At 47.3% G+C, this 27,512-nt stretch overlaps 1 protein-coding gene across 4 annotated transcripts in view; it reads left to right on the top strand.

Moving 5' to 3' along the window:
• Nucleotides 1-27,090, top strand: part of LOC116519624 (Bardet-Biedl syndrome 4 protein-like) — a 41,489-nt gene extending 14,399 nt beyond the window's left edge. For 3 of the 4 annotated variants that reach the window (XM_032233590.1, XM_032233591.1, XM_032233592.1), the window contains 14 exons: nt 2,702-2,781; nt 5,395-5,458; nt 6,439-6,550; nt 7,542-7,614; nt 8,731-8,784; nt 13,438-13,565; nt 14,898-14,952; nt 16,270-16,338; nt 17,581-17,733; nt 21,491-21,662; nt 22,592-22,661; nt 23,881-24,019; nt 24,955-25,144; nt 26,519-27,090. In XM_032233590.1, the coding sequence (XP_032089481.1) occupies nt 2,702-2,781; nt 5,395-5,458; nt 6,439-6,550; nt 7,542-7,614; nt 8,731-8,784; nt 13,438-13,565; nt 14,898-14,952; nt 16,270-16,338; nt 17,581-17,733; nt 21,491-21,662; nt 22,592-22,661; nt 23,881-24,019; nt 24,955-25,144; nt 26,519-26,667 (1,508 nt within the window). In that variant the 3' untranslated portion in view covers nt 26,668-27,090. The remainder of the gene's footprint in view (nt 1-2,701; nt 2,782-5,394; nt 5,459-6,438; nt 6,551-7,541; nt 7,615-8,730; nt 8,785-13,437; nt 13,566-14,897; nt 14,953-16,269; nt 16,339-17,580; nt 17,734-21,490; nt 21,663-22,591; nt 22,662-23,880; nt 24,020-24,954; nt 25,145-26,518) is intronic. The other variant, XM_032233593.1, reaches the window with a different exon arrangement.
• Nucleotides 27,091-27,512: the final 422 nt, after the last annotated feature.

Raw genomic sequence — 27,512 nt, 5'->3', positions numbered from 1 at the left:
TGACGAACCGGTTCTACCGAACTGGTGCGAACTGGCAGGAACCCACCTCTGCATGTTCTCCTTCTCCCTTGTTCCTTGCTGAGGGGAATGAAAAGGCACCTGGCTGTCAGCGTAAGACCAATTCACAGAAGCCTCAGGTTGGGTTGGACGTGTGCCAGGGCCCTTTCCTTGGCACCTCTGCTGCTGTCATCTCTCTCCTTGTTCCTGCAGTCCTCTTGGCTTCTTCGGAAGTTGAAGCACGAGTCCCACTGACCTAGAAGATTCAAAAGCGGGCACAAAATGGAAACGTTCGTGTTTTCATTTTATTTTTTTAATTTTCCTCGTATTTTTAGCGTAACGAAGCAAAGCTAAAAGCAGGAGAAGCCGCAACAGTTGTCGTTCTCTGAAACCAGGAAAGCAAACGTTCCATATTTGGAGCTGCTAAAGCTGGAGGCTGCCAAGATTTTTTTTGCGCTTTAGAGGGATTTATCGATGCGTTTCTTGGCCCGCCTGCAGGACAGAAACGGGCTTGAGGAAGAAGGACGCAGCGAAGGATATGTTGACATATTTGTTTCACTGGAAGTGTTTGTCCAATCTTTTATTGAAAACCTCCAATGTTGGAGCATCCGCGATTCCTGGGGGGGGGGAAGCTGTTCCACTGATTAATTGTCCTATCTGTCGGGAAATTTCTCCTTAATTCCAGACTTTGCTCCTTGATTAGTTTCCACCCATTGCTTCTTGTCCTGCCTTTGGGTGCTTTGGAGGATAGCTTGACTCCCTCTTCTTTGGGGCAGCCCCTTGTTCTCATTGACGGGACTTTCTCCTTAATCCTAGGTTGGATCTCTCTTGGATAAGCTTCCCCCCCCCGTTGCTTCTTGACCTGTCCTCGGGGGTTTGGGGGAATAGCTCGACCTTCCTCCTCTTCTCTGCAAAGGTTTTTGCATCGCGAGCCGCCCGCTTCCAACACCTGGCCTCGACGTTCTTCCCCACCACCTCTGCATTTGCTGCCTCAGCAGCCCTTCTCCCCCCCCCCCCGCCCCTTGTTTTCTGCTGAGCTCCTTTATCATCATATCCACTTGCACACATTTTTTTGGGGCCTCCCTGTGAGTTGCTATGGTTACCTTGGCTCATCAACCTCTCGGATGCAGGGATGAGTTTGGCGCACTCCCGAGTCATGTTGGTTGGATGTGAATGGCGGCGCCTTCTTAAAAACTTCCAAGCCAACATAGAGGTGGTTGAAAAAAAAAGCCATATCGGATCAGGGTTAGTTGCTGGGGGCTCTCTCGCCTATTGATAGTATTGGGAGCCAGAGTTCCACCCCCTCTCCTTCTCTTTCTTTCTTTCTTTCTTTCTTTCTTTCTTTCTTTCTTTCTCTCTCTCTCTCTCTCTCTCTCTCTCTCTCTCTCTCCTTTCTCTCCCTCTCTCCTTTCCCTCCCTCTCTCTCCTCTCTCTCTCTCTCATTTTTTCTCTCTCTTTCCTCTCTCTGTGTCTCTCTCTCTTTCTCTCCACCTCTCTCCATCTCTCTTTCTCTCCTCTCTCTCTTTCTCTCTACCTCTCTCCATCTCTCTTTCTCCTTCTCTTTCTCTCTCCATCTCTCTCCTCTCTTTCTCTCCTCTCTCTCCTTCTCTCTCTCTTTCTCTCTACCTCTCCATCTCTCTTTCTCCTTCTCTCTCTTTCTCTCTCTCTCCTCTCTCTCTCCTTCTCACTCTCTCTCTCCACATCTCTCTCTCCTCTCTCTTTCTCTCCTCTCTCTCTCTTTCTCTCTCTCTCTCCATCTCTCTCCCTCTTTCTCTTTTTCCCTCTCTCTTTCCTCTCCTTCCATCTCTCTCTTTCTTTCTCTCTCTCTTTCTCTCTCTCTTTCTCTCCATCTCTCTCTGTCTCTCTCTCTCTCTCCTTCTCCCCCCCCCCCAAAAAAACAACCTCTGGTAAGAGCAGAAGATTTGTCATGCTATCTCAGTCTCACTTCCCTTCTAGCGATAACCAGATTGATGCTCCACAGAATTCAAAAGAGGAGTGAAATTGACTCCAGTTCAGTTCCCCGCTTTAAAGTATCGGTGATTCTCTCTAAAAGACTTTATATGGTTGGTTGGTTTTTTTTTTAAACAGGAACCAGTCACTATTTCCAAGCCAGCGGCTATCATCTTTAAAAAAAAAAAAAAGTGTGAAGCGACAGGACCGGAATAAGAACTAAATTTGGCATTAACCTGCATGTCGTTAAAAATAAGAGAAAATCATTTGACGACGATTTTGTAAACGGCAAAAATCACGCAATGACAACCCGGGCATGGAAGGTCGTTTTCCCATCTCTCCTGGGAAAATCAGCATGCCTCGCCTGGTTTTAGAAGGGCACGGGGGTTGACAAGATGGGATGTACAGATGTATCTGATCTGTATCTGATAGGAATAGTGCAGTGGTTATCATGACTATCAGGACATCTTCAGCATCACTGGCTCTCCAATCTTTCAAAAATCTTCTCCCCTTACATAGCCCGGCCTCTGACTCCTGCTGGCGCCTTCTGCCACGTTGGAGCAAGAAAAGCAAATTTTGCTTCATGTCACCCTGGTTGGAAGCCTGAGTCAGTGACTTATTTAAATTTCAACCTTGGCAGGTTTTAAGATCGCTGGCTGGGAAATTCTGGGAGTTGAAATCCCAACATCTTAAAAGTTGTTAAGGTTTGAGAAACCCTGCACTAAAGATTTGTTCTTCCCGTGTTTTTCCGCAGTGCCCGACCTTCCCATTCTGGAGAAGAGAAACTGGCTGATCCACCTGTACTACGTGCGCAAAGATTACGACGCATGTAAGGTAAGGAACGAGTTTGGCGACGTGATTAAATCCCCAGGGCTTACCCATTGCCTTAGGCATGGGTGGGAGGCTTTGAGCCAGTCACTCTTTCTCAGCCCGAGAAAGAAGGAAAGGGCCGCAATATTACTGGCAAAAGGGTTGCCAGGATGATCGCAGGGAGTTGTCTAGGCCAGGGGTCACCAACATTTGGGACCTCAGAGACCACTAAATTCATAATTTTAAATCCCGCGGAACACTAATACGATTGTAAAAAAAAAAGATAAATAGTATTTAGTGCAAAATAAAAATTGCAAATAATTTTTCTGCAAACCACCAAAATTTTCTCACGGACCCCCAGTGATCCGTGGATCACCAGATGGTGACCACCGGTCTAGGCAGTCATCGGTTAAAACTGAGCGAAGCGCCAACCACAGAGGAACATGTCATACCTTTAAACAACCGTTCTCAACCAGAGAAGAGGAAAAAAGGTCTTTGTTCCCAGGATGGCGTTCGGTTCCGTTTTCCATGACTCTCCAAACCAGGATTTGGCTTCCCCTCCTTTCTTTATGCACAATCCAGTGGTGGGGTTCAAAAATTGTTCGAACCTACTCAGTGGGTGTGGCCTCCTTTGTGGGAGTGGCTTGCTGCCCATGTGACCGGATGGGAGTGGCTTGCAACCCATGTGACCGGATATGAAGATGCCAACGACACTTGTAGTTTTTGTAGTTTTATTGACATTTATAGGCCGCCCTTTTCCCTGAGGGGACTCAGGGCGGCTTACAATCAATGGGGAGGGAGTGTAAGACAAAACACAAGAAAGAAAAAAAATGTGAATAAAAAAAAATAAACCGATAAAACACAACATTCATTCAGTATTCGGGTGGGGCGAGAACCACCTTAAATGACCTCACCCACAGCACTGGCATGCATAAGAATATGATGTAAACTTGTTTTTTAAAAGGCACCTTTGGTTTGCGTTAAAACAACTTCAACACACGCAATGTTCTGATTGCACCACAAACGCAGTAGTCATCCTTCCCTTTCACAGAGGCACTGAGTTTTATAAATAGGAGCATGAAAGTGTAGAATAATCACATCCAAGGATCAGTGGTGGGTTTCAAAAAAATTTGGAACCTCTTCTGTAGGTGTGGCCTGCTTTCCGGGTCCACTGGTGGAACCTCTTCTAACCGGTTCGGTAGATTTGAAGAACCGGTTCTACCAAATAGGTGCGAACTGGGAGGAACCCACCTCTGGCACAATCCATCCCCCCCCCCCCCCAAAAAAATCTTAACTAGTGTGGCTAACACTAACCAGGATTGCCAGCCAGTATGTTCTGAAGTCAATTGGGGCACTCTTTGGGATAACTCTTAAAATTGCGGGCAATGCCACACAGTGTGTGGGAGAGAAGAGGGGGGAATAAGTCTTCCCTAGCCAGCACTTTGTCAGAGATATCTGGCATCAAGTTGCAAAGTGTTGTGTGGCAGTATGAAACCTGTCACGGCAGAGGGGAAGAAATATGTGACGCGTAAGTTGTGTTTCACTCGAATGGCCTTTTTCCTGACAAAGGGCTGTTTTTACTTAACAACACTTGCATGCCAAAACCATTAGACATAAAGATCAGTTTTTCCCTCCCGGGCCATCACTCTGCTGAACACTTAATTCCCACAGCACTTGTCTTATTTCTCATCTTCCCTGCTCTCCTATTGGTTACTTGTGATTTATCAAGTTGTTCCTAATTTACGATTAATGATTGTAATTATTTTATGACCTATGACCCATGACTTGCTATTTATGTGTACACTTATATACCGGAGACAAAGCCCAGTAAAGAATTCAGTTCTGTTCTGTTTTGTTCTGCTCTGCTCTGCTCTGCCTGTCTCGTCCCACCCACCCCACCCCACCCTATCCTATCAAATCACTTGTTACCATTCATCCCACCCCCTCAGGCACAGCTGGATCTGTCTGCTTCCTTCTTTGTTCTGATTTCACAAACTCAGTGTTCCAGATGGTCTTTGGTTTGATGAAAAATGTAAGGCAACATTGTCATAATATAAAACATAGCGATAATAAAAGCATGCACACATCCTGTACCCTACCTAGCCCATCCCTTACTCTTAAAGGTAAAGGTTCCCTTGACTCTAGGGGGCGGTGCTCACCTCTGTTTCAAAGCCAAAGAGCCAGCGCTGTCTGAAGACGTCTCCGGGGTCATGTGTGGCTGGCATGACTCATTGCCAAAGGCGCACGGAACACTGTTATCTTCCCACCAAAGGTGGTTCCTATTTTTCTACTTGCATTTTTTACCTGCTTTCGAACTGCTAGGGTGGCAGAAGCTGGGACAAGTCACAGGAGCTCAGTCCGTTACACGGCGCTAGGGATTCGAACCGCCGAACTGCCGGCCTTTCTGATCGACAAGCTCAGCGTCTTAGCCACTGTTCCACCACGTCCCTTCTCTTACTCTTAGGAGACCCATTTTAAGTTCCAGTGCCAACTTCCCCCAAAAGACTCACCTACCGTAACTGAAGGTTGAGTGGCTATTGTAAAAGGTCAGTCGGACAGTTGATGACATTCTGCCTCTTCTGCAAAATAAAATAAAAAATGCTCACGATTTGAATCTCTCTTCCTTTTGGGGTTCAGATTGCCATAAAAGAGCAACTGCAGGAAACCCAAGGAATGTGCGAATACGCCGTCTACGTTCAAGGTAAGCGGAAAACCACTCCGTGATTAAAACAAGCTTCAAGCTGACTTGAGGTGCTTTGTAAGAAGACACGGCCACCTCCATGGGGACCATCAGAGCTGACAGTGCTTTAATAATCCAGCCCCTCCTGTTTGATAGCAAAACCAGAGAGCGGAATATTTGCACAAGTCTCGCTGGTTGTTTGGTGAAGGCTAGACTCGAAATTCAAAATTCAAAAATGAATTTACCTCCAGTGACTTAAGAGAATCTTGGATCACACCTCCAGGCAGCTTTGGGGCAATCGATACGTTACTCATTAGCTTATTTGCTGCAACTTCAGTGTGTTTTCAAAATTAAAAATAGTTCTGGGGAAGGGGTAATTTTGGAATAGAGGTATAACCAAGAGAAGGATACCTGAGCTTCTGGTTCATTCATGCATTCTTCAGTGGTGAAATGTAAAGATTTTTACAACCGATTCTCTGGGCATGGGTTGGTGGGCATGGCTTGGCGTGGGGGGGGGGGTGTCATGTGACTGGGTGGGCATGGCCAACTTTGTTTAATTTTTAAAACATTTTTTTTTTACCACCAGTTCGGGCGAATAGGCAGTAAAAAAAAATCTTTAAAAAGTGGAAAGAAAAGATTCCCACAATTGCACGGCACAGCTGAACTTTTCCCCCCCACTTCTTAAAGAATTTTTTTCCTGCCGGTTCGAGCGAATAAACAGGAAAAAAATACTTTAAAAAGTGGGGTGGAAGCTTCCGACGATTGTGCGGCTTACAGCTGATCCGTGCGATCATTGGATGCTTTCCCTCCCGGCTTTTTAAAGCATATTTTTCCTGCCTATTCGTCCTAACCGGTAGCATTTCACCACTGCTCTGAAACATTTTTAGGATGCCCTTTAGGACAGGATGGTTCCGTAAAGCCTTAGCATAAATTAAAGTATTAATATTAAAATATGATACGGGAGCCTTCTGATTAACGTGCTGTGGCAATGCTGCTTCCAGCTTTGATCTTTCGCTTGGAAGGAAAAATCCACGAATCTCTGGAGTTTTTCCAGACGTGTGCTATTCTCAGGCCTCGATCTGCCGACAACCTCAAGCAGGTGGCTCGCTCCCTGTAAGTGTAATTTTGTTCTTCCTTATCTAAGAGGTCATACGGAGTGGGATGGGACTCCTCATGAAGGTGTCGGTGGCATTGGCATCCCTACGGGCACCATCATCTTCTTAGAATGTAGGCCCAAAGCAGTGGTGAGATTTTAAAATTTTTTACAACCGGTTCTGTGGACGTGGTGTGGCAAAGCCAACGCTGTCCAAAGACGTCTCCGTGGTCATGTGGCCGGCATGACTAAACACCGAAGGCAGACAGAATGCTGTTCTCTTCCCACCAAAGGTGGTCCCTATTCATCCCACTTGTTACCATTCATCCCACCCCCTCAGGCACAGCTGGATCTGTCTGCTTCTTTCTTTGTTCTGATTTCACAAACTCAGTGTTCCAGATGTCTCTGGTTTGATGAAAAACCAACGTTGTCATAATATAAAACATAGCGATAATAAAAGCATGCACACATCTTGTACCCTACCTAGCCCATCCCTTACTCTTAAAGGTAAAGGTTTCCCCCTCGCACATACGTGCCGACTCTAGGGGGCGGTGCTCACCTCTGTTTCAAAGCCGAAGAGCCAGCGCTGTCCGAAGACGCCTCTGTGGTCATGTGGCCAGCATGACTCAATGCCAAAGGCGCACGGAACGCTGTTCCCTTCCCACCAAAGGTGGTTCCTATTTTTCTACTTGCATTTTTTACGTGCTTTCGAACTGCTGGGTTGGCAGAAGCTGGGACAAGTCACGGGAGCTCACTCCCTTAACGCGGCGCTAGGGATTCGAACCGCCGACCTTTCTGATTGACCAGTTCAGTGTCTTAGCCACTGAGCCACCATGTCCCTCGTTTCTGGTGGTAAAAGAATATAAGTCTTCAGGCAGCTCTTGGCTGCTCTGTTATGTCTGAGAATACAAGTGTGGCTTCTTCAAAGCTCCCTTGATCTCATTCTGAGAAACCCTTAATCTCCAGTAAACAAGCAGAAGAAAAAAATACGAACGAATGAATGTGTTGCAGGTTCCTTCTGGGCAAGCACAAAGCAGCCATTGAAGTCTACAACGACGCAGCTCAACACAACGAGAAGGACTGGGTATGTGTGAAGAAGCTCTCCTTATTATTGCAAAAGAGGATTGTCGGGGTTGGATAGGGACAAATTGCTTTTTATACACATTTTTTTCCTCCTCCTTTAAATGAGTGGCAGCCACTTCTTAAAACATGACTCGGGTGGAGAAATGTCTCAGATGAAACTGGTGGGTGGCTTGCAGGAGAAAATGCAGTTTCAGTACCCCCCCAGAAGTTTCTGCTGTACAGGTAGTCCTCGACTTACAACGTTTCAGTTTCCAATGACCGTTCAAAGTTACGATGGGCCTGAAAAAACAGGCTCCATTCCCTCCTCACTCCAGGGGAAGGATACTGTAAATTCTCCATTCCCTCCCCACTCCAGGGGAAGGATACTGTAAATTCTCTATTGCCTCCCCACTCCAGGGAAGGATACTGGAAAATCTCCATTCCCTCCCCACTCCAGGGGAAAGATACTGCAAAATCCCCATTCCCTCCCCACTCCTGGGAGAAGGATATTGCAAAATCCCCATTCCCTCCCCACTCCTAGGGGAAGGATATTGCAAAATCCCCATTCCCTCTCCACTCCTGGGGGAAGGATATTGCAAAATCTCCAATCCCTCCCGATCAGCTTGGACTCGGGAGGCAGAGAATAGATGGGGGCAGGGCCAGTCAGAGGTGGTATTTACCGGTTCTCCAAACTACTCAAAATTCCTTCTACCGGTACTCCAGAACTGGTCAGAACCTGCTGAATTTCACCCCTGCCACTGTACCATAGAGGCTGCTGGCCTCAGAAGAAGGTTTAATGGACCCTATTTGATTAAATCTTCACTATGTTGCCCTTTCCATTATATTTGTGTCCTGGCAATCTTTGCCAACTTCCTGCCCTTCAGATAGGTTGGATGTCAACGCCCAGAATTCTCACCTAGGATGTCTTTCAAGGGAGCAGCAGGTTGGGAAAAGCTTATCTTAATGTCTTGGTCATGTTTGGCTGAAACTGAATCGTTCCTGGGTTTTCAGTGATTTGCAAGGCGTGTGCTTGCTTGAATTTTGTGGTCGATTGCCAGCTTCACAATCAGCAGTTTGCGATACACAACGAGAAATGGTTTCCGCTCACTTTGTAAACCTCCCTTCTTTTTATAACCAGGAGATCTACCATAACCTGGGAGTGTGCTACATGCAGCTGAAATATTTCCACAAGGTAAAAATCACCCGTTCAGCTATATTACCTGTGTTTCCCTGAAAATAAGACAGGGTCTTATTTTCTTTTGATCCTCGAAATAAGCCCTTGGGCCTTATTTTTGGGGAGGTCTTATTATTTTTGAGGTTGAGACAGTGAGCATGGTCACCTCATGGCTGCTGCTGTGTTGCAATGTTTTCAGGGAGGTCTCATTTTGAGGGGAGGTCTTATTTTAGCACAGGGGTCCCCAAACTTGGGAACTTTAAGACTTGTCGACTTCAACTTCCAGAATTGAAGGGGGGGGGGTGTCTCCAAACTTGGGAACTTTAAGACTTGTGGACTTCAGCTTCCAGAATTGAAGGGAGGTCCACAAACTTGGGAACTTTAAGACTTGTGGACTTCAATTCTTGAAGTCCACAAGTCTTAAAGTTCCCAAGTTTGAAGACCCCTTTCAAGAGCCCGATCGGGCTTATTATCCAGGGAGGTCTTATTTTCAGAGAAATAGAGCATACGCCAAGCAATTCATGATGGCTCAAAGTCCCAGCTTTGCAGAAATCCTCCAAAATCCCAAGTGGCTTAAAAAGCCGGACTCTGCCTTTCATCACTTCATGCCTTTAAGCAGTGGCGGAATCTATTAGCAGATTTTTTATTATTATTTTTTCCCTTCTACAACATCTTACAGTCATTACATCAACATTGTTATGTCATCATACCTGTACATGTATATAATATTTTGCTTCTATATTTACACACCTTTATACACAGTTCTATATATATTTATATATATATTGTTTTTTTGGCTTAATTAATTTTATTCTTGTTTTGCAGCACTAATGCTAAACTTTGTACTAATTGTTCCAAATTTCATAATATTCCGACTCTTCTTTATCTTTTAATTTCAGTGTTAATTTGTCCATCTCTGCACAATCCAAAGTTTTTTTTTATCACTAATTCATCCGGAAAATAGATTCATAACGAACATTTACAAATATTTATTAGAAGTAACATTAGAAGAAGAAAAAGTTAAAGGTTGAATGATAGCGTGGGCCAAAATCTTTGGTTACAACATAGATCTAGTGGATTGGGAAAGAATTTGGAACACAAATTATAAACTAACACGATCAGCAGCACTTAAAGAAAATATATACAAAATGTTTTATCATTGGCATTTATCACCAACAAGATTGGCTAAAATGTACCCAAACATGAAGCCGACCTGCTGGAAGTGTAAAAAAGTATAAGGGACCTATTATCACATACGGTGGATCTGCCCGGAAACACAAAAAATATTGGACAAAAATTTGGAAATGGGTGCAAGAAATTACAGGAGAACAGATAAAATACAAACCCGAAATCTTTCTTCTGGGACTAATCAAAGGGAAATATACAAAGAAAATTAAGTACATATTAAGACATCTGCTAACTACAGCTAGAATAGCATTTGCCCAATGCTGGAAACAAAATAATACCCCCTCGGACGAATTAGTGAGCAGTGGCGGAATCTAATTTCACCACCACCACCACCACCGGTTCTGTGGGCGTGGCTTGGTTGGAGGGTGTGTGTGTCATGTGACTGGGTGGGCGTGACCAACTTTTTTTCCACTTTCAGCTATTTTTGAGGCATTTTTTTCCCTGCCAGTTCGCACAAAAAAATGCTTTAAAAAGTGGGGGGGGGGATGGGGAATCAGCTGTGAGTCCCGCGATCTTCGGAAGCCTTTTTTGTTTTTTACTACCAGTTCACAGAACCGAGGACAATTGTCCCTATCGGTTTGGCCGAACCGGGAGGATTTCACCCTTGCCTTTAAGCTGCCCTGCGAAAGAGAACCTCCAAGTGAGACTTATGCCATCTTGAAGCTTCAGCTATCCCTCTTAAGAGCCCGATTCTCCCGTCTCTTCCCAATTCAGGCCTTTGGGTGTTAATGATGCTCCCTGGTCCTCGTACCGAGGTTTGATTCTTCCAGTAACGTTGCAGTTCCCGGGTCAGAACCTGCCAAGACCAAGCCAAGATTTTATCAAGGGAGAGTTCTTGGCTTGCGTCACTCGAGCCATGGGGGAAAAACCGCGCTCCCTCCCTTCCCTCTGGGGTGATGTTTACCCTTTAAAAGGGAAGCTTTCTTGTGTATTTTGCTGTCAGGCTGAGGAGTTTCCTGTGTCCCTCTTATGCTAACACACCAAGCCCATCAAATATAATGAAGTCTACAGAGGGATGTGCTATTTATACCTTTTAGTAACAAATATGCTGTGTTACATAAAGGCATCCCTTTTTAAGAAAAGAAAAGGAAAACAATAAGCCTTTCTCTCCCTCTCCCTCTGTCTCTCTATCTCCTTCCCTCCCTCTCTCTTGCTCTCTCTGTCTCTCACTCTCTCTCTGTCTCCCCCCCTCTTTGTGTCTCTGTCTTTCTCTCCCCTCTCTGTCTCTCTCTGTCCCCTCTCCCTCTCTCTGTATCTCTCTGTCTGTCTCTCTGTCTCCCTCCCTCCCTCTTGCTCTCTGTCTCTCGCTTTCTCTCCCCACTCTCTGTGTGTCTCTGTCTTTCTCTCCCCCCTCTCTGTCTCTCTCTGTCCCCTCTCTCTGTATCTCTCTGTCTGTCTCTCTGTCTCCCTCCCTCCCTCTTGCTCTCTGTCTCTCGCTTTCTCTCCCCACTCTCTGTGTGTGTCTGTCTCTCTCTCCCCCCTCTCTGTCTCTCTCTGTCTCCCTCTCTGTCTCTCCCTCTGTCTGTCTCTTTGTCTCTCCCCCTCTCTCTGTCTCTGTCTCCCTCTCTTTCTGTGTCTCTCGCTCTCTCTGTCTCTCGCTCTCCCCCTCTCTGTGTCTCTCTATCTCTCGCTCTCTCTGTCTTTCTCCCCCCCTCTCTGTCTCTGTCTCTCTCTCCCCCCTCTCTGTCTCTGTGTCTGCACCTCTCTGTCTGTCTGTCTGTCTGTCTGTCTGTCTCTCTCTGTCTCTCTCCCCCCCTTTCCCTGTCTCCATCTCTCTCGCCCTCTCTCCCTCTCCAACCCCCTCTCCCTGTTTTTTAAATGGGCCTGGGGGAGGAATATCAAAACCGGCAACCTTTTCCATCCTTCCCACCAGCTGGGTCTGGGGGAGAGGCAAAGAAGGCTTTCCAATCGATGCCTTTCCATGGGGGAGGGTTTTTAGCAGGAAGAAACCGCGTTGTCTCTGTGCCCTTCATCAATTCTGAAGTTCATGCTGGCGTCAGCACTTTTGGGCAGGATGACCTATAAAACCCTGCTGGGATCTTTTGTCTCTTCCTCACATTTGCTGCAGCTTTAGTCTCAGCCCGTTTATTAAAACGGGCCCGTTTTTTTTGCCAAAAACGGGGCGTGCAGAGAGTTTGGAAGGCCTGCAGTGCTCTTGGGGGCTTGGGAGGGCAAAAACACCCCCCTGTTTGTGAAAAACAGGTCCCTTTTCACTCACTTTTGCCCTCCCCAGCCCCCAGGAGCACTTTGCAGGCCTCCCAAACCTTCTGCACATCCATTTTTGCGAAAAAAGGGATGCGCGGGATGGGATTTCGGGAGGCCAAAATGCCGTATTCAGTGTATAAGACACACCCAGTTTTTCACCCTCTTTTTTGGGGGAGAAAAACTGTGTCTTTGAAAAATATGGTAGTTCCACTGTTGAATTGTTCTTACTCTCAGGAAATTTCTCCTTTGTTCTAGGTTGCTTCTCTCCTTGATTAGTTTCCATCCGTTGCTTTTTGTCCTGCCCTCAGTTGCTTTGGAGAATTGGTTGACCCTCTCTTCTTTTTGGAAACCCCTGAGATATTGGAACCCTGCCATTATGTCACCCCTAATTAGTTTTACAGGAGGATTGGGGGGGGGGGGGTTTAAGCCACCAAGACTCTTCCCTTGAGCAAAGGGTTGGACTAGAACCGTGATGGCGAAACTATGGCACGCGTGCCATAGGTGGCACCTAGAGCCATTTGTCAGGGCACGCGAGCTGTTGCCCTGTCAGCTGGCCAGCGCACATGCCCACGTTGGCCAGCTGATTTCAGCCTTCTTTTCAGCCCATTTTTCGCTCTCCTGAGGCTTTCTTGAAGCCTCCAGAGCGTGAAAAACCAGCCCTATGGGCGAACCGAAAATTCAGGAACGTACTTCCGGTTTGCTCATGGGCTGGTTTAAGCCCTCTGGAGCCTTCAGGGACCTTCAGGAGGCTTCCCTGAAGGCTCCGGAGGACGAAAAACGGCCCTACAGACAAACTGGAAGTACATTCCCAAACTTCCGGTTTGCCCATAGGGCTGGTTTTTCGCGCTCCGGAGGCTTCAGGGAAGTTCCTGAAGCCTCCGGGTTGGAGAGAGACTGTTTTAGCCCTCCCCAGGCTCCTATAAAGCCTCTGGAGCCTGGGGAGGGAGAAGAAAGCACGTCAAAAATGGGGGGAAGTGCTGGTCGTGCATGCATGCACACTGGGGTCGTGCACATAGCATTATAGGTGTGGCATGCCCGTGCATGACCCCCACACACACATCTACGCTCCCCACGCTTTTGGTACGCGAGCCAAAAAACCGTCACTGGACCAGAAGATATATTTGATGTATTTTGTTCCTTCTTTCTCACCTCCAAGCAGCTGCTTGACATGATTGGGGAGGGAGGGACCTTCAGCTCAAGCCAGAATAAGAACCCCATGTTCGGACTGGCTCAGGGTCACAGTGACGAAACCAAGCCCATCCTCTCGCTTGCATCCAGGCCAAAGATCAACTGAACAACGCCTTGCAGCTCAACCGACATGACCTGACGTACATGACACTGGGGAGAATCCACCTGATGGAGGGGGATCGAGACGCAGCCATTGAAATCTATAAAAAAGCAGTGGAGTAAGCTATCTTCTCGGTTTCTACTTCCTACGGGATAGAGGGAGAGACGTCCTTTTTCAATGAGTGTTCAGCTCCAGTTAAGAGCTTCCTTTCGGCTGTGTTGTTATTTTTATTAATTCAAGAAAGCAAGGAGCCTTCCCATCCTCCAGGAAATCCTTTGAGCCTCACGTTTAATTTGCAGAAGGGACGCTGGTGGCTCAGGGGCCAAGAGGCTAAGAGCTTGTCAATCAGAAACGTTGGCAGTTCGAATCCCTAGCATAATGGGGTGAGCTCCCGTGACTTGTCCCAGCTTCTGCCAACCTAGCAGTTCGAAGCACGTAAAAAATGCAAGTAGAAAAATAGGAACCACCTTTTGGTGGGAAGGGAACAGCGTTCCGTGCGCCTTCAGCATTGAGTCATGCTGGCCCCATGATCACGGAGACGTCTTCGGACAGCTCTGGCTCTTCAGCTTTGAAATGGAGATGATCACTGCCCCCTGGAGTCAGGAATGAGTAGCAGATATGTGTAAGGGGAACCTTTATCTTTACCTTAATTTGCAGACCTATAATCCTTCCCAATACCCAAATTCAATAGCAGAGCTAATGGGGGCCATCGCGGAGAAGACCGCCTACCCAGCCCAAGTCCCACAGATCCCACCGAAGAAAAAAGAATCCTCTGGAGGTCTCCCAACCAGACGAATGGAGTGAACTGTGGCAATAACTAACAAATTGGGATTGGATTTTCATCAAAATATTGCACGCTAAAGATGGGAAGTGTCGAAGAATGACATCAAAGCCAACTTTTTTCTTTTCCCCTTCCAACGCAATATCTCAGTTGAGAGAAAAGGAGAGGAGACGGGTTGGTTTTTTTTAAAAAATCCTGAATCCACTCAGCCTAGAACCAGGGATCTTGAAATTAAATGTGAGGCAAAAGGGATTTCCTGGAAGACGGGAAGGCGCTTGACTTTCTTGAATTTGGGAAGATTATGAAAGACGTCCTCCTACCCCCTCCCAATTTTGGACAACAGCCTCCTCCATCTGCCATCCTAGAGCAAAGCCCAGCACAATCTCTGGCACGCTCATGGGTGGGTAAGCCCGTAAACCTCTAATCCAAAACCAATTAAATTGGCTTTCACCTGGAGGCAGGCCTATTTTGACTGGCTCATTATCGGTTGCCATTAAAAAGAGGGTGTTCTTTAAACCATCGGCATAGAAAACATTGATATCCTTCAAGTGCTCTGATATTTTGGGTCACCTTCCTTCCTTCCCCTGCAGAAGAATGAATGAGGGTTTGGATTTAATGATGGCAACAGACACTTTAAAACCCTGCAATCTGTATTTCTGCGTTTTTCAGATTCTCTCCTGAAAACACAGAGCTGCTTACAATTCTGGGCTTGCTTTACCTCGAGGTATGAAAATTTGGTAATTCATTCATTGGAATAGTATAGTAGAATAGTATAGAAAACTGAGTAGGAAGGACCTTGTAGGTACTTATAGCCTTCGGCTTAAGGCCACAAATGAGCCCAGAATTTCTGCTGCTAAGCCAGACAGTTGTAAGGTGAATTTTGCCTCATTTTACCACTTTCCCATAGTTGTTTAGTGAATTACTGCAGTTGTTAAGTTAGTCACATAGTTGTTAAGCGAATCTGGCTCCCCTGTGAACTTTGCTTCGTCAGAAGGTCGCAAAAGGGGGTCGCATGACCCAACGACTCCGCGGCCATCATAAATATGAGTACATTGCCAACATCTGAATTTTGATCTCATGACCTTGGAGACGCTGCAAGGGTCTCCAAGGGTGAAAAACAGTTGTAAGTCCCTTTCTTCAGTGTTGTTGCAACTTTGAACAGTCACTGAATGAACTGTTGTAAGTTGAGGACTACCTGTAGTTGGCAGTAGATGTTTTTCCCTTCTTTGCATTGAAAGTAAACCTCCACTGTGTTGCCCCCTCCACCTCTTATCTAACTTGTAAACTGAAGACTCTCCTCTTAAACCCAAAATATAATATGTAGGGATGTGTTGTGGCCCTCCAGCTGCCACTAGAGCTGGCACAGACTCGGACGATCAGTTTGGGGAGGAACTTAGGCCAGTCCTGGAGTCTGGGGAAGGCTCTGATGAGTGCTCTGCGTCAGAAGCAGAGATAGAGTCAGGGCCGTCCGACATTTCCCAGCTGCCATCAGAGTTGGAGATAAGCGGGGAGGAAGAACAGCCGGGGGCCTGTTCCAGATTTGCGCATGCACAGTTAGGAGAGGTGAACAACGGAGGATAAGGAGCCGACTCGGGAAACAAGGCACACATGGATGCTGAATGGCCCCTTCCTGGCTGGGGAATAAATAGAAGGAAAGGGGAGTGGTGGTCGTAGGAGACAACAGTTGGGATTTCTTTCACAAGATTTGCTTATCATGTTTCCTGCCTCGGAGACTGCTTGCCAGAACTTAATTTACAGCTTTGCGGCTGGATGCCCCCGGCCTAGCATGTATCCCAAAGAACTGATACGGTCTCTTACTGCAGTTAACCCTTTGAAGGATTATTGCCTGCACTTTTTAGTGTGTGAATGCCATTAATTCAGGGTAGATAAATAAAGGGGGGGGGTTTTCGGGACGAGTCTGTTTCGTGGTTCTGTTAAGGCTGGGTCAGAACAGAATGCCTCTCTCCAGATGCAATGACAGTAGAATAATCCACAGGGATAAATATGTCAAGTCCTTTACACATTTTTATTCTTTTCTTAGCTTGAGATTTATCAGAAGGCCTTTGAATACCTTGGAAACGCTCTTACCCTCGATCCCTGCAACTATAAGGTAAGTTGGAGAATAGATACAGAAGCTCAAGTTATGAGTGTTTTTGTACCTGCATAAAATTAATTGTTGAGTGCACCGAGGAATAGTCCAAGGCGGAAGGAAAGGAGGCCTGAAAATGCATGGATTGCTTAACAAATGGCTTGATGCTAAGACGGAATTAAGATATCATATATCCCCTTGTTGGTTTAATGTATTTACGATGAAATGTACAAATGCGATGGGTTGTTAGAGGTTAGAGAATGAATAACTGCCCGTTATGCATACATGACAAGTCCATTAATTTATCTTGCTAGGCTATTTACAAAAAAACTGGAAACCAGAGAAATATTAACGTGTGCAAATGAGGGTAAAAACGTTCAGAGTGATGAATGTTTTATTTTTATTTTTATTTTTTTGAAATTAGCAGAAAAACAGCAAGGTGTGAAACGGGTTTCTGTCCCCTTTGTTACATGGAAAATCAGAGCTGAGTATCTTAGCAGCAATGGGGAAGTAGGTTGGATACAGCAAGAATGGGATAGTTGAGGCTTGCAGTAAAAATGAAAGAACCAGAATGAGAGGGTGGTAAACGCATATAATATATGTGGGTATATGCATAATTTTGTGGGACGCAGTGGCTCAGTGGCTAAGATGCTGAGCTCGTCGATCAGAAAGATCGGCGGTTCGAATCCCTAGCGCCGCATAACGGAATGAGCTCCCGTTAACTTGTCCCGGCTTCTGCCGACCTAGCAGTTCGAAAGCAGGTAAAAATGCAAGTAGAAAAATAGGGACCACCTTTGGGTGGGAAGGGAATACCGTTCCGTGCGCCTTCAGCGTTGAATCATGCCGGCCACATGACCACACATGTCTTCGGACAACTCTGGCACTTTGGCTTTGAAATGGAGATGAGCACCACCCCCTAGAGTCGGGGACGATAGCAGATATGTGTAAGGGGAACCTTTATCTTTACCTTAATTTGCAGACCTACAGTCCTTCCCAATACCCCAATTCAATAGCAGAGCTAATGGGGCCACCGCGGAGAAGACCGCCCACCCAGCCGAAATTCCACAGATCCTCCAAAGGAAAAAAAGAATCCTTCTGGAGGTCTCCCAACCAGAGGAATGGAGTGAACTGTGGCAATAACTAACAAATTGGGATTGGATTGTTACTAGGACTAGATGACCTACAAGGTCCCTTCCAACTCTCTTAATCTGTTCAAGGTTTCTTTTGCTGGCCATCTTCATTGGGGCTTCTTGTCTTTCAAAGGCCATTTTGGCAGCTGGCAGTATGATGCAAACCCACGGGGACTACGATATGGCTCTCAGCAAGTACCGGATCGCGGCTTGTACCGTTCCCGAGAGCCCCCTGCTCTGGAACAACATCGGGATGTGCTTCTTTGGCAAAAAGAAATACGTGGCGGTGAGCGTCTTGCCTTCCTGTTACTTGTCCCCTCCCTGCATGTTTCGATAGGAGGAAGAACAGAAATTCTCTCCCTCCCGTTTCCCGCTTGACTCTCTCTCCTCCTCTGTGGCCGGGAGGTGTATATAAGTAGTCCTTGACTTACGACCGCGATTGGGGACAGAATTTCCATTGCTAAGCCAGGCAGTTAAGGGAGTCGTGCTCAATTTTACACCTTTAATAGCGAAGTAATAGCAAAGCACTGAGACTTATATACCGCACTCACAGTGCCTTACAGATGGAAGGCTGAGTCAACCTTGAGCCGGTCAGGATCAAACTGCTGGCAGTGGACAGAGTTAGCCTGCAATGCTGCATTCTAACCATGGGAAGGGGAGGGAGGGAGGGAGGGAGGGAGGGAGGGAGGGAGGGAGGGAGGGAGGAAGGAAGGAAGGAAGGAAGGAAGGAAGGAAGGAAGGACGGAAGGAAAATAGCAATAGCACTTAGACCTATATGCTGCTTTACAGTGCTTTTACCGCCCTCTCTAAGCGGTTTACAGAGTCAGCCTATTTGCCCCCAACAATCTGGGTCCTCATTTTACCCACCTCGGAAGGATGGAAGGCTGAGTCAACCTTGAGCCAGTGAGAATCAAGCTCATGGCAGTAGGCAGAGTTAGCCTGCAATACTGCATTCTAACCAGAAGGAAAGAAGAAAGGAAGGGAGGGAGAGGGAAGGAAGGAAGAGCAACAGCACTTAGCCTTATATACCGCTTCACAGTCCTTTACAGCCCTCTCTAAGCGGTTTATAGAGTCAGCCTCTTGCCCCCAACAATCTGGGTCCTCGTTTTACCCACCTCGGAAGGATGGAAGGCTGAGTCAACCTTGAGCCAGTGAGAATCAAGCTCATGGCAGTAGGCAGAGTTAGCCTGCAATACTGCATTCTAACCAGAAGGAAAGAAGAAAGGAAGGGAGGGAGAGGGAAGGAAGGAAGAGCAACAGCACTTAGCCTTATATACCGCTTCACAGTCCTTTACAGCCCTCTCTAAGCGGTTTACAGAGTCAGCCTCTTGCCCCCAACAATCTGGGTCCTCGTTTTACCCACCTCGGAAGGATGGAAGGCTGAGTCAATTTTGAGCCTGGGGAGATTCAAATTCATGTCAGTGGGCAGAGTTAGCCTGCAATACTGCATTCTAACCACTGAGGGAGGGAGGAAGGAAGGAGGGAGGGAGGGAAGGAGGGAGGAAGGAAGGAAGGAAGGAAGGAAGGAAATGCACTTATATACTGCTTCACAGTGCTTTACAGCCCTCTCTAAGCGGTTTACAGAGTCAGCCTATTTGCCCCCAACAATCTGGGTCCTCATTTTACCCACCTCGGAAGGATGGAAGGCTGAATCACTCTTGAGCCAGTCAGGATCGAATTGCTGCCAGTGAGCAGAATTAGCCTGCAACACTGCATTCTAACCACTGCGCCACCATGCCATGATTGTTAAGTGAATCCCTGCAGTTGCTAAATGAATCCAGCTTCCTCCATTGACCCTGCTTGCCAAAAGCTCTCTGGGAAGGTGGCTCAAATGTTGACCCCCAGGACGCTGCAACCGTCCTAAATAACAACAACCAAGCAGCCAAGTGAATGTCGATCGCGTGACCATGTCGACGCTGTGACAGTCGTTAAGTGTGAGGACCGGCCGTAAGCCCCTTTTTTCCCCAACACCGTTGTGACTTCTAACGGTGGCTCAACGAATGGTTGTAAGTCGAGGACTACCTGCCTGTTTTTCTCTTGCGACTGGACTCCTTGGGCGTGGGGAAATTAGGTGCCCTTTCTTCACCCAATTTATTTTCTGGTGCATTGCTTTCCTTTCAAGGCCTCTGGCTGAGGGGAAGGGGGGGGGCTTCACACACACACATACAGAGGAAGAGAGTGGGGAGGAGGGAATATCTTGCTCACCCTCAGACGACACTTGGAGAAAATAAGAAACAAGAAGGAAGGGACCCCTGCTGTTTCTCCCTCTCCCCGTGCCTTCTGCCTCTGGCGTCTTCTCTCCAGAGTCTCCTGATTTGAAGGATTTGCGAAGACTCGATCAGGCGCCAGAGCCTCTCCGTCACCGACCCCCCCCCCCCAACCTCGTTCTTGAGGGCTTGGGGCCATCCGCCTCGGAGGGGCACAGGCGCTGTTTGATTATGCAGCTGCTCCAGGCGAGGAGCATCCCCGTTGCAAGAGGATTCATTTCCCCGTTAAGCAATTAACTGTGACACCTCTTTCCTTCTTTAAAAAAAAAACTGAACTATTTAGCTACATGGCCACATTCAACACTCGACGGGGCTCTTTTCTAGCAAAAAATAAAATAAAATAAATGACCATGAATGAACTCTGGTCTGTATGTCACACCTTTGGAGCTTCTGCTGTGCCACCCAAACCCCGATCCACAGATTGCCCTGTTGCTGGGGTTGGGAGCACCCTGGAACTGGGGAAGAGGAAAAGCAAGGGAAATTGTCCTTTTCCCTTCTCCAGTTCAGCTCAAGACAAAAAGGCATGTGTTTCTTCCATGGCACTCATGTACCTCTGTATGCCCCTGGATTTACTCTCGGCACTGATGGGATTCTTAAGGGGGAAGCAGGTTTTCATGGATATGGCAGGACTAGAACTCATTGTCTCCTGGTGATTGGCCCCAAGTCACCCAGCTGCCTTTCAGGCTTAAGGTGGGAGTAGAACTCACCGTCTCCTGGTGGTTGGCCCCAAGTCACCCAGCTGCCTTTCAGGCTTAAGGTGGGACTAGAACTCACCGTCTCCTGGTGATTGGCCCCAAGTCACCCAGCTGCCTTTCAGGCTTAAGGTGGGACTAGAACTCACCGTCTCCTGGTGATTGGTCCCAAGTCACCCAGCTGCCTTTCAGGCTTAAGGTGGGACTAGAACTCACCGTCTCCTGGTGATTGGCCCCAGGTCACCCAGCTGCCTTTCAGGGTTAAGGAGGGACTAGAACTCACCGTCTCCTGGTGATTGCCCCAAATTCATCCAAACTGGCTTTCATGCTTAAGGCGGGACTAGAACTCACAGTCTCCTGGTTTCTAGGCTAGCACCTTAACCAAGACACCAAATTGTCTCTCAGTGGATGGATCAATCAGAGTAGATTGAATTACATCTCGTTCTCTTCACCTTAGCCACGGTTTGTAAGTGAAGAGTAGGATTTCTTTTGGAGAAGGACCGTGTTGTGTTGAAGAGGCAGCCAAGGCCCAGTAGGTGGCCTTGGGGACATCCAGGGATTCTCCCCTCCTGTATTTATTGTAATTGTATTTATTTGTCTTGTATGCCGCCCACTCCCGAAGGATTCCGGGTGGCTCACAATAGACAAGGGAAGGGGGAAGACTAGACCAAGACAACACTTTAAAAACAAAACCGCAACATTCACAATTTCCGCGGGGCTGGATGTTTCACAGCCCCCCCCCCCTCCCCGGCCTGCTGGAGCAGCCAGGACTTGGTGGCTTTGCGGAAAGCCGGGAGGGTCGTAAGAGTCCGGATCTCGACAGGGAGATCATTCCAGAGGGCTGGAGCTGCAACAGAGAAGGCTCTCCCCCGGGGGGGGTCGCCAGCCGACATTGGCTGGCGGATGGAATCCGGAGGAGACCTAACCTGTGAGATCTGATCGGTCTATGGGAGGTGATTGGCAGGAGGCTGTCTCTCAGGTACCCAGGTCCGATGCCATGTAGGGCTTTATAGGTAGCGACCAGCACCTTGAAGCGGATTCGGAGACTAATGGGTAATCCTGACCAAACAATGTTCTTCCACAGGCCATCAGCTGCCTGAAACGGGCCAACTACCTCGCACCCTTTAATTGGAAGACCCTGTACAACCTCGGACTGGTCCACCTGACGATGCACCAATACGCCTCCGCCTTCTACTTCATCAGCGCAGCTGTCCATCTCCAGCCAAAACTGGCAGAACTTTATATGTTGTTAGCAGGTATCTGTTGTGGCCCACCAGTGGCCTGTGGAGCTGGCAGCAGATTCGGACAGGGAGGAGGTCGGGGAGGAGCCTGGGCCAGTCCTGGAGGCTGGGGAAGGCTCGGACGAGGGCTCTGGATCAGAGGCAGAGATGGGGCCAAGACTGTCTGGCAGTGATCAGGTGCCTTTGGAGGTAGGCAGCAGTGAGACAGAGGAACAGCTGGAGCCTGTTCCCAGTGTGTGCATGCGCAGAGCTGCCAGAAGAAAAGAACAGCTCAGAAATCAGGGTCGACGTGGGAGTAAAGCCACAGGTGGAAGGTGATTGGCCCCTCCCATAGGACATAAAAGAGGAGCGAAAGGGGAGGGGGCTTTTGCAGGAAACAATTTGTTCATTCATTGAATCAGATCTGAATCTCAGATACTCTGTGCTCAATCTTTCCTTGCACCGCACCTCATTTGGAAAATACTTACATGGCAGCTTTCCAAGCTAGATAAAGTCTGTAGTCATAAATATTCCTTTGAAAGACTGTTTACCAGGCTTTGGCTGAATGTGAATGAGAGGAATTCACCTTTGTTTAATGAAAGGGGTTTTGTCGGGACCAGGAATCTGCCTCCTGCTTTTTGTGGAAACCTAGGTCAGTATCAGTATCCATGCTGCACCTGCCCTCCATGCCTCCTTACTTAAATTTCTGATTCCTGGCCTCCAGAAACATCTGCTTTGCTACAATCATGCATCGATAATAATATTTTAGACATACAGTTCTTATTAATGATCTTCTTAAAACAATTATGCTAAGATCATTTCACCGTTACGAGTCAGGACGAGGTTCATTCTTTAAATTGAAAGTGTCATTGGTTCACCGGTAAAATATAATTCAATACTCTTCCGTATTAGGAAAATAATAAACCCTTCTGGTTTCCCCCCCCCCCTTTCTTTCCTTATTTTAGTTGCCTTGAGAAATCTTGAAGATCTTGACAATGCGAGGCTAGCCTATCAGAAAGCTTTGTCGCTGGACACGTACGTCTTCTCTATTTACTTAATGTTAGGGAGGGCATCTTCTGAGCTCAATGGGAAGTGATGCTGTTAGAGCAGGGAGTGTCCAGCCTTGGCAACTTTAAGAGCTGTGGACTTCAACTCCCAGAAGAGCAGGATTCCACTATTTGAGGGGCTGCCACAGAGAAGAGGAAGTCAAGCTATTCTCCAAAGCACTTGAAGGCAGGGCAAGAAGCAGTGGATGAAAACATACCAAGGGGAGAAGCAGCCTAGAATTAAGGGGAAATTTCCTGACAGTGAGAACAATTAATCAGTGGAGCTGGTTGCCTTCAAGAGTGGTGGATGCTCCATCACTGAAGGTTTTTTAAGAAGAGACTGGACAGCCACTTGTCTAGAATGGTATAATGTCTCCTACTTGACCAGTGTTGTGGCCCACTGGTGGCAGCAGAGTCGGACAGTGAGGAAGTTGGGGAGGAACATGGACCAGTCCTGGGGGCTGAGGGAAGCTCAGACGAGGGCTCTGCGTCGGAGGCAGAGAGGGAGCTAGACAGCAGTGAGGCAGAGGAACAGCTGGAGCCTGTTCCCAGTGTGTGCATGCTCAGAGCTGCCAGAAGACAAGAACAACTAAGAGAGCAGGGTTGACTTGGGAGTAAAGCCACACCTTGGAGGTGATTGGCCCTTCCTATAGGAAACAAAAGAGGAGCAAATGGGGAGGGGGCTTTCGCAGGAAACCATTCATTCATTCGGTCGTTTCAAGAGTGAAAAGTTCTCTTTGTGACTATAAGAGACTCTGTGCCAAGTGCTGCCTTGCCTGCGTTTGGAAACTAGTTATCTGGCAGCTCTCCAAATGAGATAAGGTTTGTGTTCATAAACATTCCTCTGAAAGACTGTTTGCTAAGCCTTGCTGATGGTGAATGAAAGGAATTCACAGTCGTGTAAATCAGAGGGGTTTTAATGGGACCAAGACTCTGCTTCTTGCTTTTTAAGGAAGCCTGGGTCAGAACAAACAGGGTTAGACTAGAAGACCTCAAGGGTCCCTTCCAACTCTTGTTATTTTACTATTCTCTCTCTTCCTATCCGTATTCTGATCCACGGCCTTAAATCAAGCCTCTGTAATACTTGCTGTGTGAAAGAATTTGGGGACTACAACGCAGTTGGTCGCATTTGTCTACTTTTGCTAGTGACTGGCCAAATAAACCCGAGGTTTGTTATTTCAAGGTTAAAACTGTGTTTCTTCTTACAGGAGCAACCCACTCATCAGTCTGAATTACGCAATCCTGCTATACAATCAAGGTGATAAGAAGGAAGCTGTTGCCCAATACTACGAGATGCAAAGAAAGGTTAATGCGTTAAAAGGGAGCACGCTGGATTTTGACCCCGAGGTATGTTGATTGCAAACTACTAATGGGAACTTCCACAGCAGGGGAGCGGAGTGGCTGACTTAAATCAGAGGTCTTCTGTTAGAGAAGATACCTCTGTTACTGAGAGTGGGCGTCTTAAACCTCTACCTTATTAAATGTCAGAGGACTCAATTTGTGTCCCTCTCAAATATTAAAATGGCTTCTGGCAACCGCCGATAAATTGAGACCTTTTTCTGAATGGATATATAAGCATCTCTCGTGGTTCTCTTATTTCCTTCAGCGAAGGCAAAAATTGGCGCAAGGCTCGGGTGAAATCTGCCACTGTTGTGGCCCGCCAGCAGCTAGTGGAGCTGGCAGTACATTCGGACAGTGGTTGGGGAGGAAGATGGGCCAGTCCTGGAGTCTGGGGAAGGCTCTGAGGAGGGCTCTGTGTCGGAGGGCAGAGAGGGGGCCAGAGCCGTATGCCAGTTATCAGCTGCCTTCAGAATCAGGCATCAGTGAGGAAGATGAACAGCTGGAGCCTGTTCCCAGTGTGCGCATGTGCAGAGTTGCCAGACGAAGGGAACAGCTAAAGAACAGGGGTTGACTTGGGAGTAAGGCCACAGGTGGACGATGAATGGCCCCTCCCAGAGGGAATAAAAGAGGAGCGGAAGGGGAGTGGAGTTTGCAGGAGACAATTAGTTTGCTTAATTGGTTTGTGACTCTCCAAGACTCCTTGCCAAGTTTTGTAGATCTCGGCCTGGCAGCTCTCCAAGCCAGAGAAGGTCTGTGACTGTAAATCCTCCCTTGAAAGACTTTGCTGGATGTAAAGGAGCAGAATTCACAGACAATTAATAAAAGGGGGTTTTGTCGGGACAAGGAGTTTGCTTCAGGCTCTTGGGAAGCCTCGGTCAGAACAGCGGCCAGATTTGACCAGGCATTGAATTTTCCTTCTTCTTTTACTCTTACGTGGTCAGATGGTGGACATAGCCCAGAGGCTGGGCGCTTCCTTACAGCTCGGAGAGGTTGCGATCTGGAATAAACCCGGTAAAGACTCAAAACCGAAGCCACGAGGGGCTGCACCCAGTGCGCAGCCATTGGGTTCCAATCAAGCTCTGGGGCAGGCCATGTCTTCTGCGGCTGGCTACGCAAAGACCATGAGTCAAGGTACGTCTTCGGGCCCTCGTTGACAAGCAGAATCCGTCCTGCCTTCTCGGTTCTTCTCAAGAAGTCCAATAAGTAGGAGCTACTCAATCAAGCTTGGCTCCTGACATAACTTGGCAATGGTTGGTTTAAACTTTAAGACTTTGGCACATCTGGGGAATTCTCGGAGTTGAAGTCTACAGGACTTAAAGTTGCCAAGTTTGGAGAACCCTGGTTTAGCCACACCTTTGTATCTAGTGTTTCTCCTGCCTAGATTAAAAGGAAGGGTGACCATAACTAGAGATAGGAAGAGCATTATATCTTGATTCCATAGCTGTGTCTTCTTCATATCAGTTATTTATTTATCTATTTCGATTGGGAGCTGCCCGGATTGAAAGATGGGTGGCTATATAAGTGTTTAAAACAAATAACTATTTACATCACATCACCTCCCATCTCACAAAAGTGACTCCAGGCAGCATAAGGTAAAGGTAAAGTTTTCCCCTGGCACATATGTGCTAATCGTTCCCGACTCTAGGGGACGATGCTCATCTCCATTTCAAAGCCAAAGAGCCAGCGCTGTCCAAAGACGTCTCTGTGGTCATGTGGCTGGCATGACTCAATGCCAAAGGTGCACGAAATGCTGTTACCTTCCCACCAAAGGTGGTTCCTATTTTTCTACTTGCATTTGTATGTGCTTTCGAACTGCTAGGTTGGCAGAAACTGGGACAAGCAACGGGAGCTCACTCCGTTACACAGCGCTAGGGATTCGAACCACCGAACTGCCGACCTTTCTGATCGACAAACTCAACGTCTTAGCCGGCAGCATAGAAGGGTTAAAAACCACAACAGTTTAAGCACAACTGGGGCCACAAGCACAACAGGGGTCAAAAAAACATTAAGCAGTAGAACTCTTCCCCCAAATAAGGGGAAGGATAAGAGGGAAAAACCTCCGATGAAATCTCGGCTTCGCAGAAGGGAACTTTTTAATTAAAGGAGGAAGCAAATAAAAGAAAAAGGGAGGCAGGGCAGAATGAGAAAGTGGAAAAATTCTTCACTGACTACTAAGCCCTAATTGTGTCCTTCCGTACACCCCCTTCTCTGAGGGTGATGGGCGGTTAAGAAATGCAAAATATAAACTAATCCTAAAGGGACATCCAGATGTCTCCAACATCTGTGGCAATTTAGGTCCTTTGCCATATTTCCGGTCCTTTGGTAATAGAAAGCATAACAGATCCATAAAATAAACATAAGTGGCGGAGATCAGGAACGAAGGATAGGAATGTTGACCTTCCAGCATCATAAAAGAAGCGGTAATATCAGTATGCGTTTCACCGCTTTTTAATCGGAAGCAAAGGATATAGGTATCACTGCTTTGTGCTCTCTCTCCTCCTCCAGTTATTGGAAGCTCAACAACACACCTGGCAAAGGTTCCTTCCGTACCTTTGGCCCCTAAACCCGACGAACCTCCTCCTCCTGAGGAACTCTCGTCTACTCTAAAACCGCAGGAGCAGACTCAACCCATCGCACAAGCCGAGGAATCTTGAAGAAATGGCCAACTTGGAACTGCCTATTCAACCTATTGGATGCATAGGGACAAAGTGCATTTTGCGTCCTACAAACTTTGCACCAGACCAAAGAGTGTAGCAGTCCTCTCGCTCACAATTAGCTGAGCAGATCCTCAGGAGTTGGGTGGTTTCCTTAACATTCCACACGTCGGCTAATGAAAGATAGGGGCAAGGTTTGAGTAGCTTTCCCTGGACCTTCCCAACAGGAAGAGAAGTGAGTTTATTAAGTTTCTACTACGAGATGTCTATAGATTTTTGAGAGTAGTAAGCCCTTTGTAGTTTAATATTTTTCTAGTGAGGCCGAGTTACTTTTTGGTTGCATTACGAGCCGTGGTGGCACAGTGGTTAGAATGCGGTGTTGCAGGCTAATTCTGCAGACTGCCATCAGTTCGATCCTGACCGGCTCAAGGTTGACTCAGCCTTCCATCCTTTCTGAGGTCGGTAAAATGAGGACCCAGATTGTTGGGGGGGGGCAATATGCTGACTCTGTTAACTGCTTATAGAGGGCTGTAAATCTCTCTGAAGTGGTTTATAAATCCATGTGCTATTGCTATTGCCCTTCCTTCTTTCCTTCCTTCCATCCATCCATCGATCCATGATGTGCAGTTAGAATGCAGCATTGCAGTACAATTCTGCCCACTGCCAACAGTTCGATGCTGACCAGCTCAAGGTTGACTCAGCCTTCCATCCTTCCGAGGTGGGTAAAATGAGGACCCAGATTGTTGGGGGCCAAGAGGCTGGCTCTGTAAACCGCTTAGACTGGGCTGCAAAGCCCTGCAAAGCGGTATATAAGCGTGCTATTGCTAGTGTGAGTTCTGGACTCG

Source organism: Thamnophis elegans, chromosome 16, assembly GCF_009769535.1.
Source record: "Thamnophis elegans isolate rThaEle1 chromosome 16, rThaEle1.pri, whole genome shotgun sequence".
Lineage (NCBI taxonomy): Eukaryota > Metazoa > Chordata > Lepidosauria > Squamata > Colubridae > Thamnophis > Thamnophis elegans.
The sequence above is the reverse complement of the archived record's forward strand: the minus strand, read 5'-3'. Positions and strand labels throughout refer to the sequence as shown.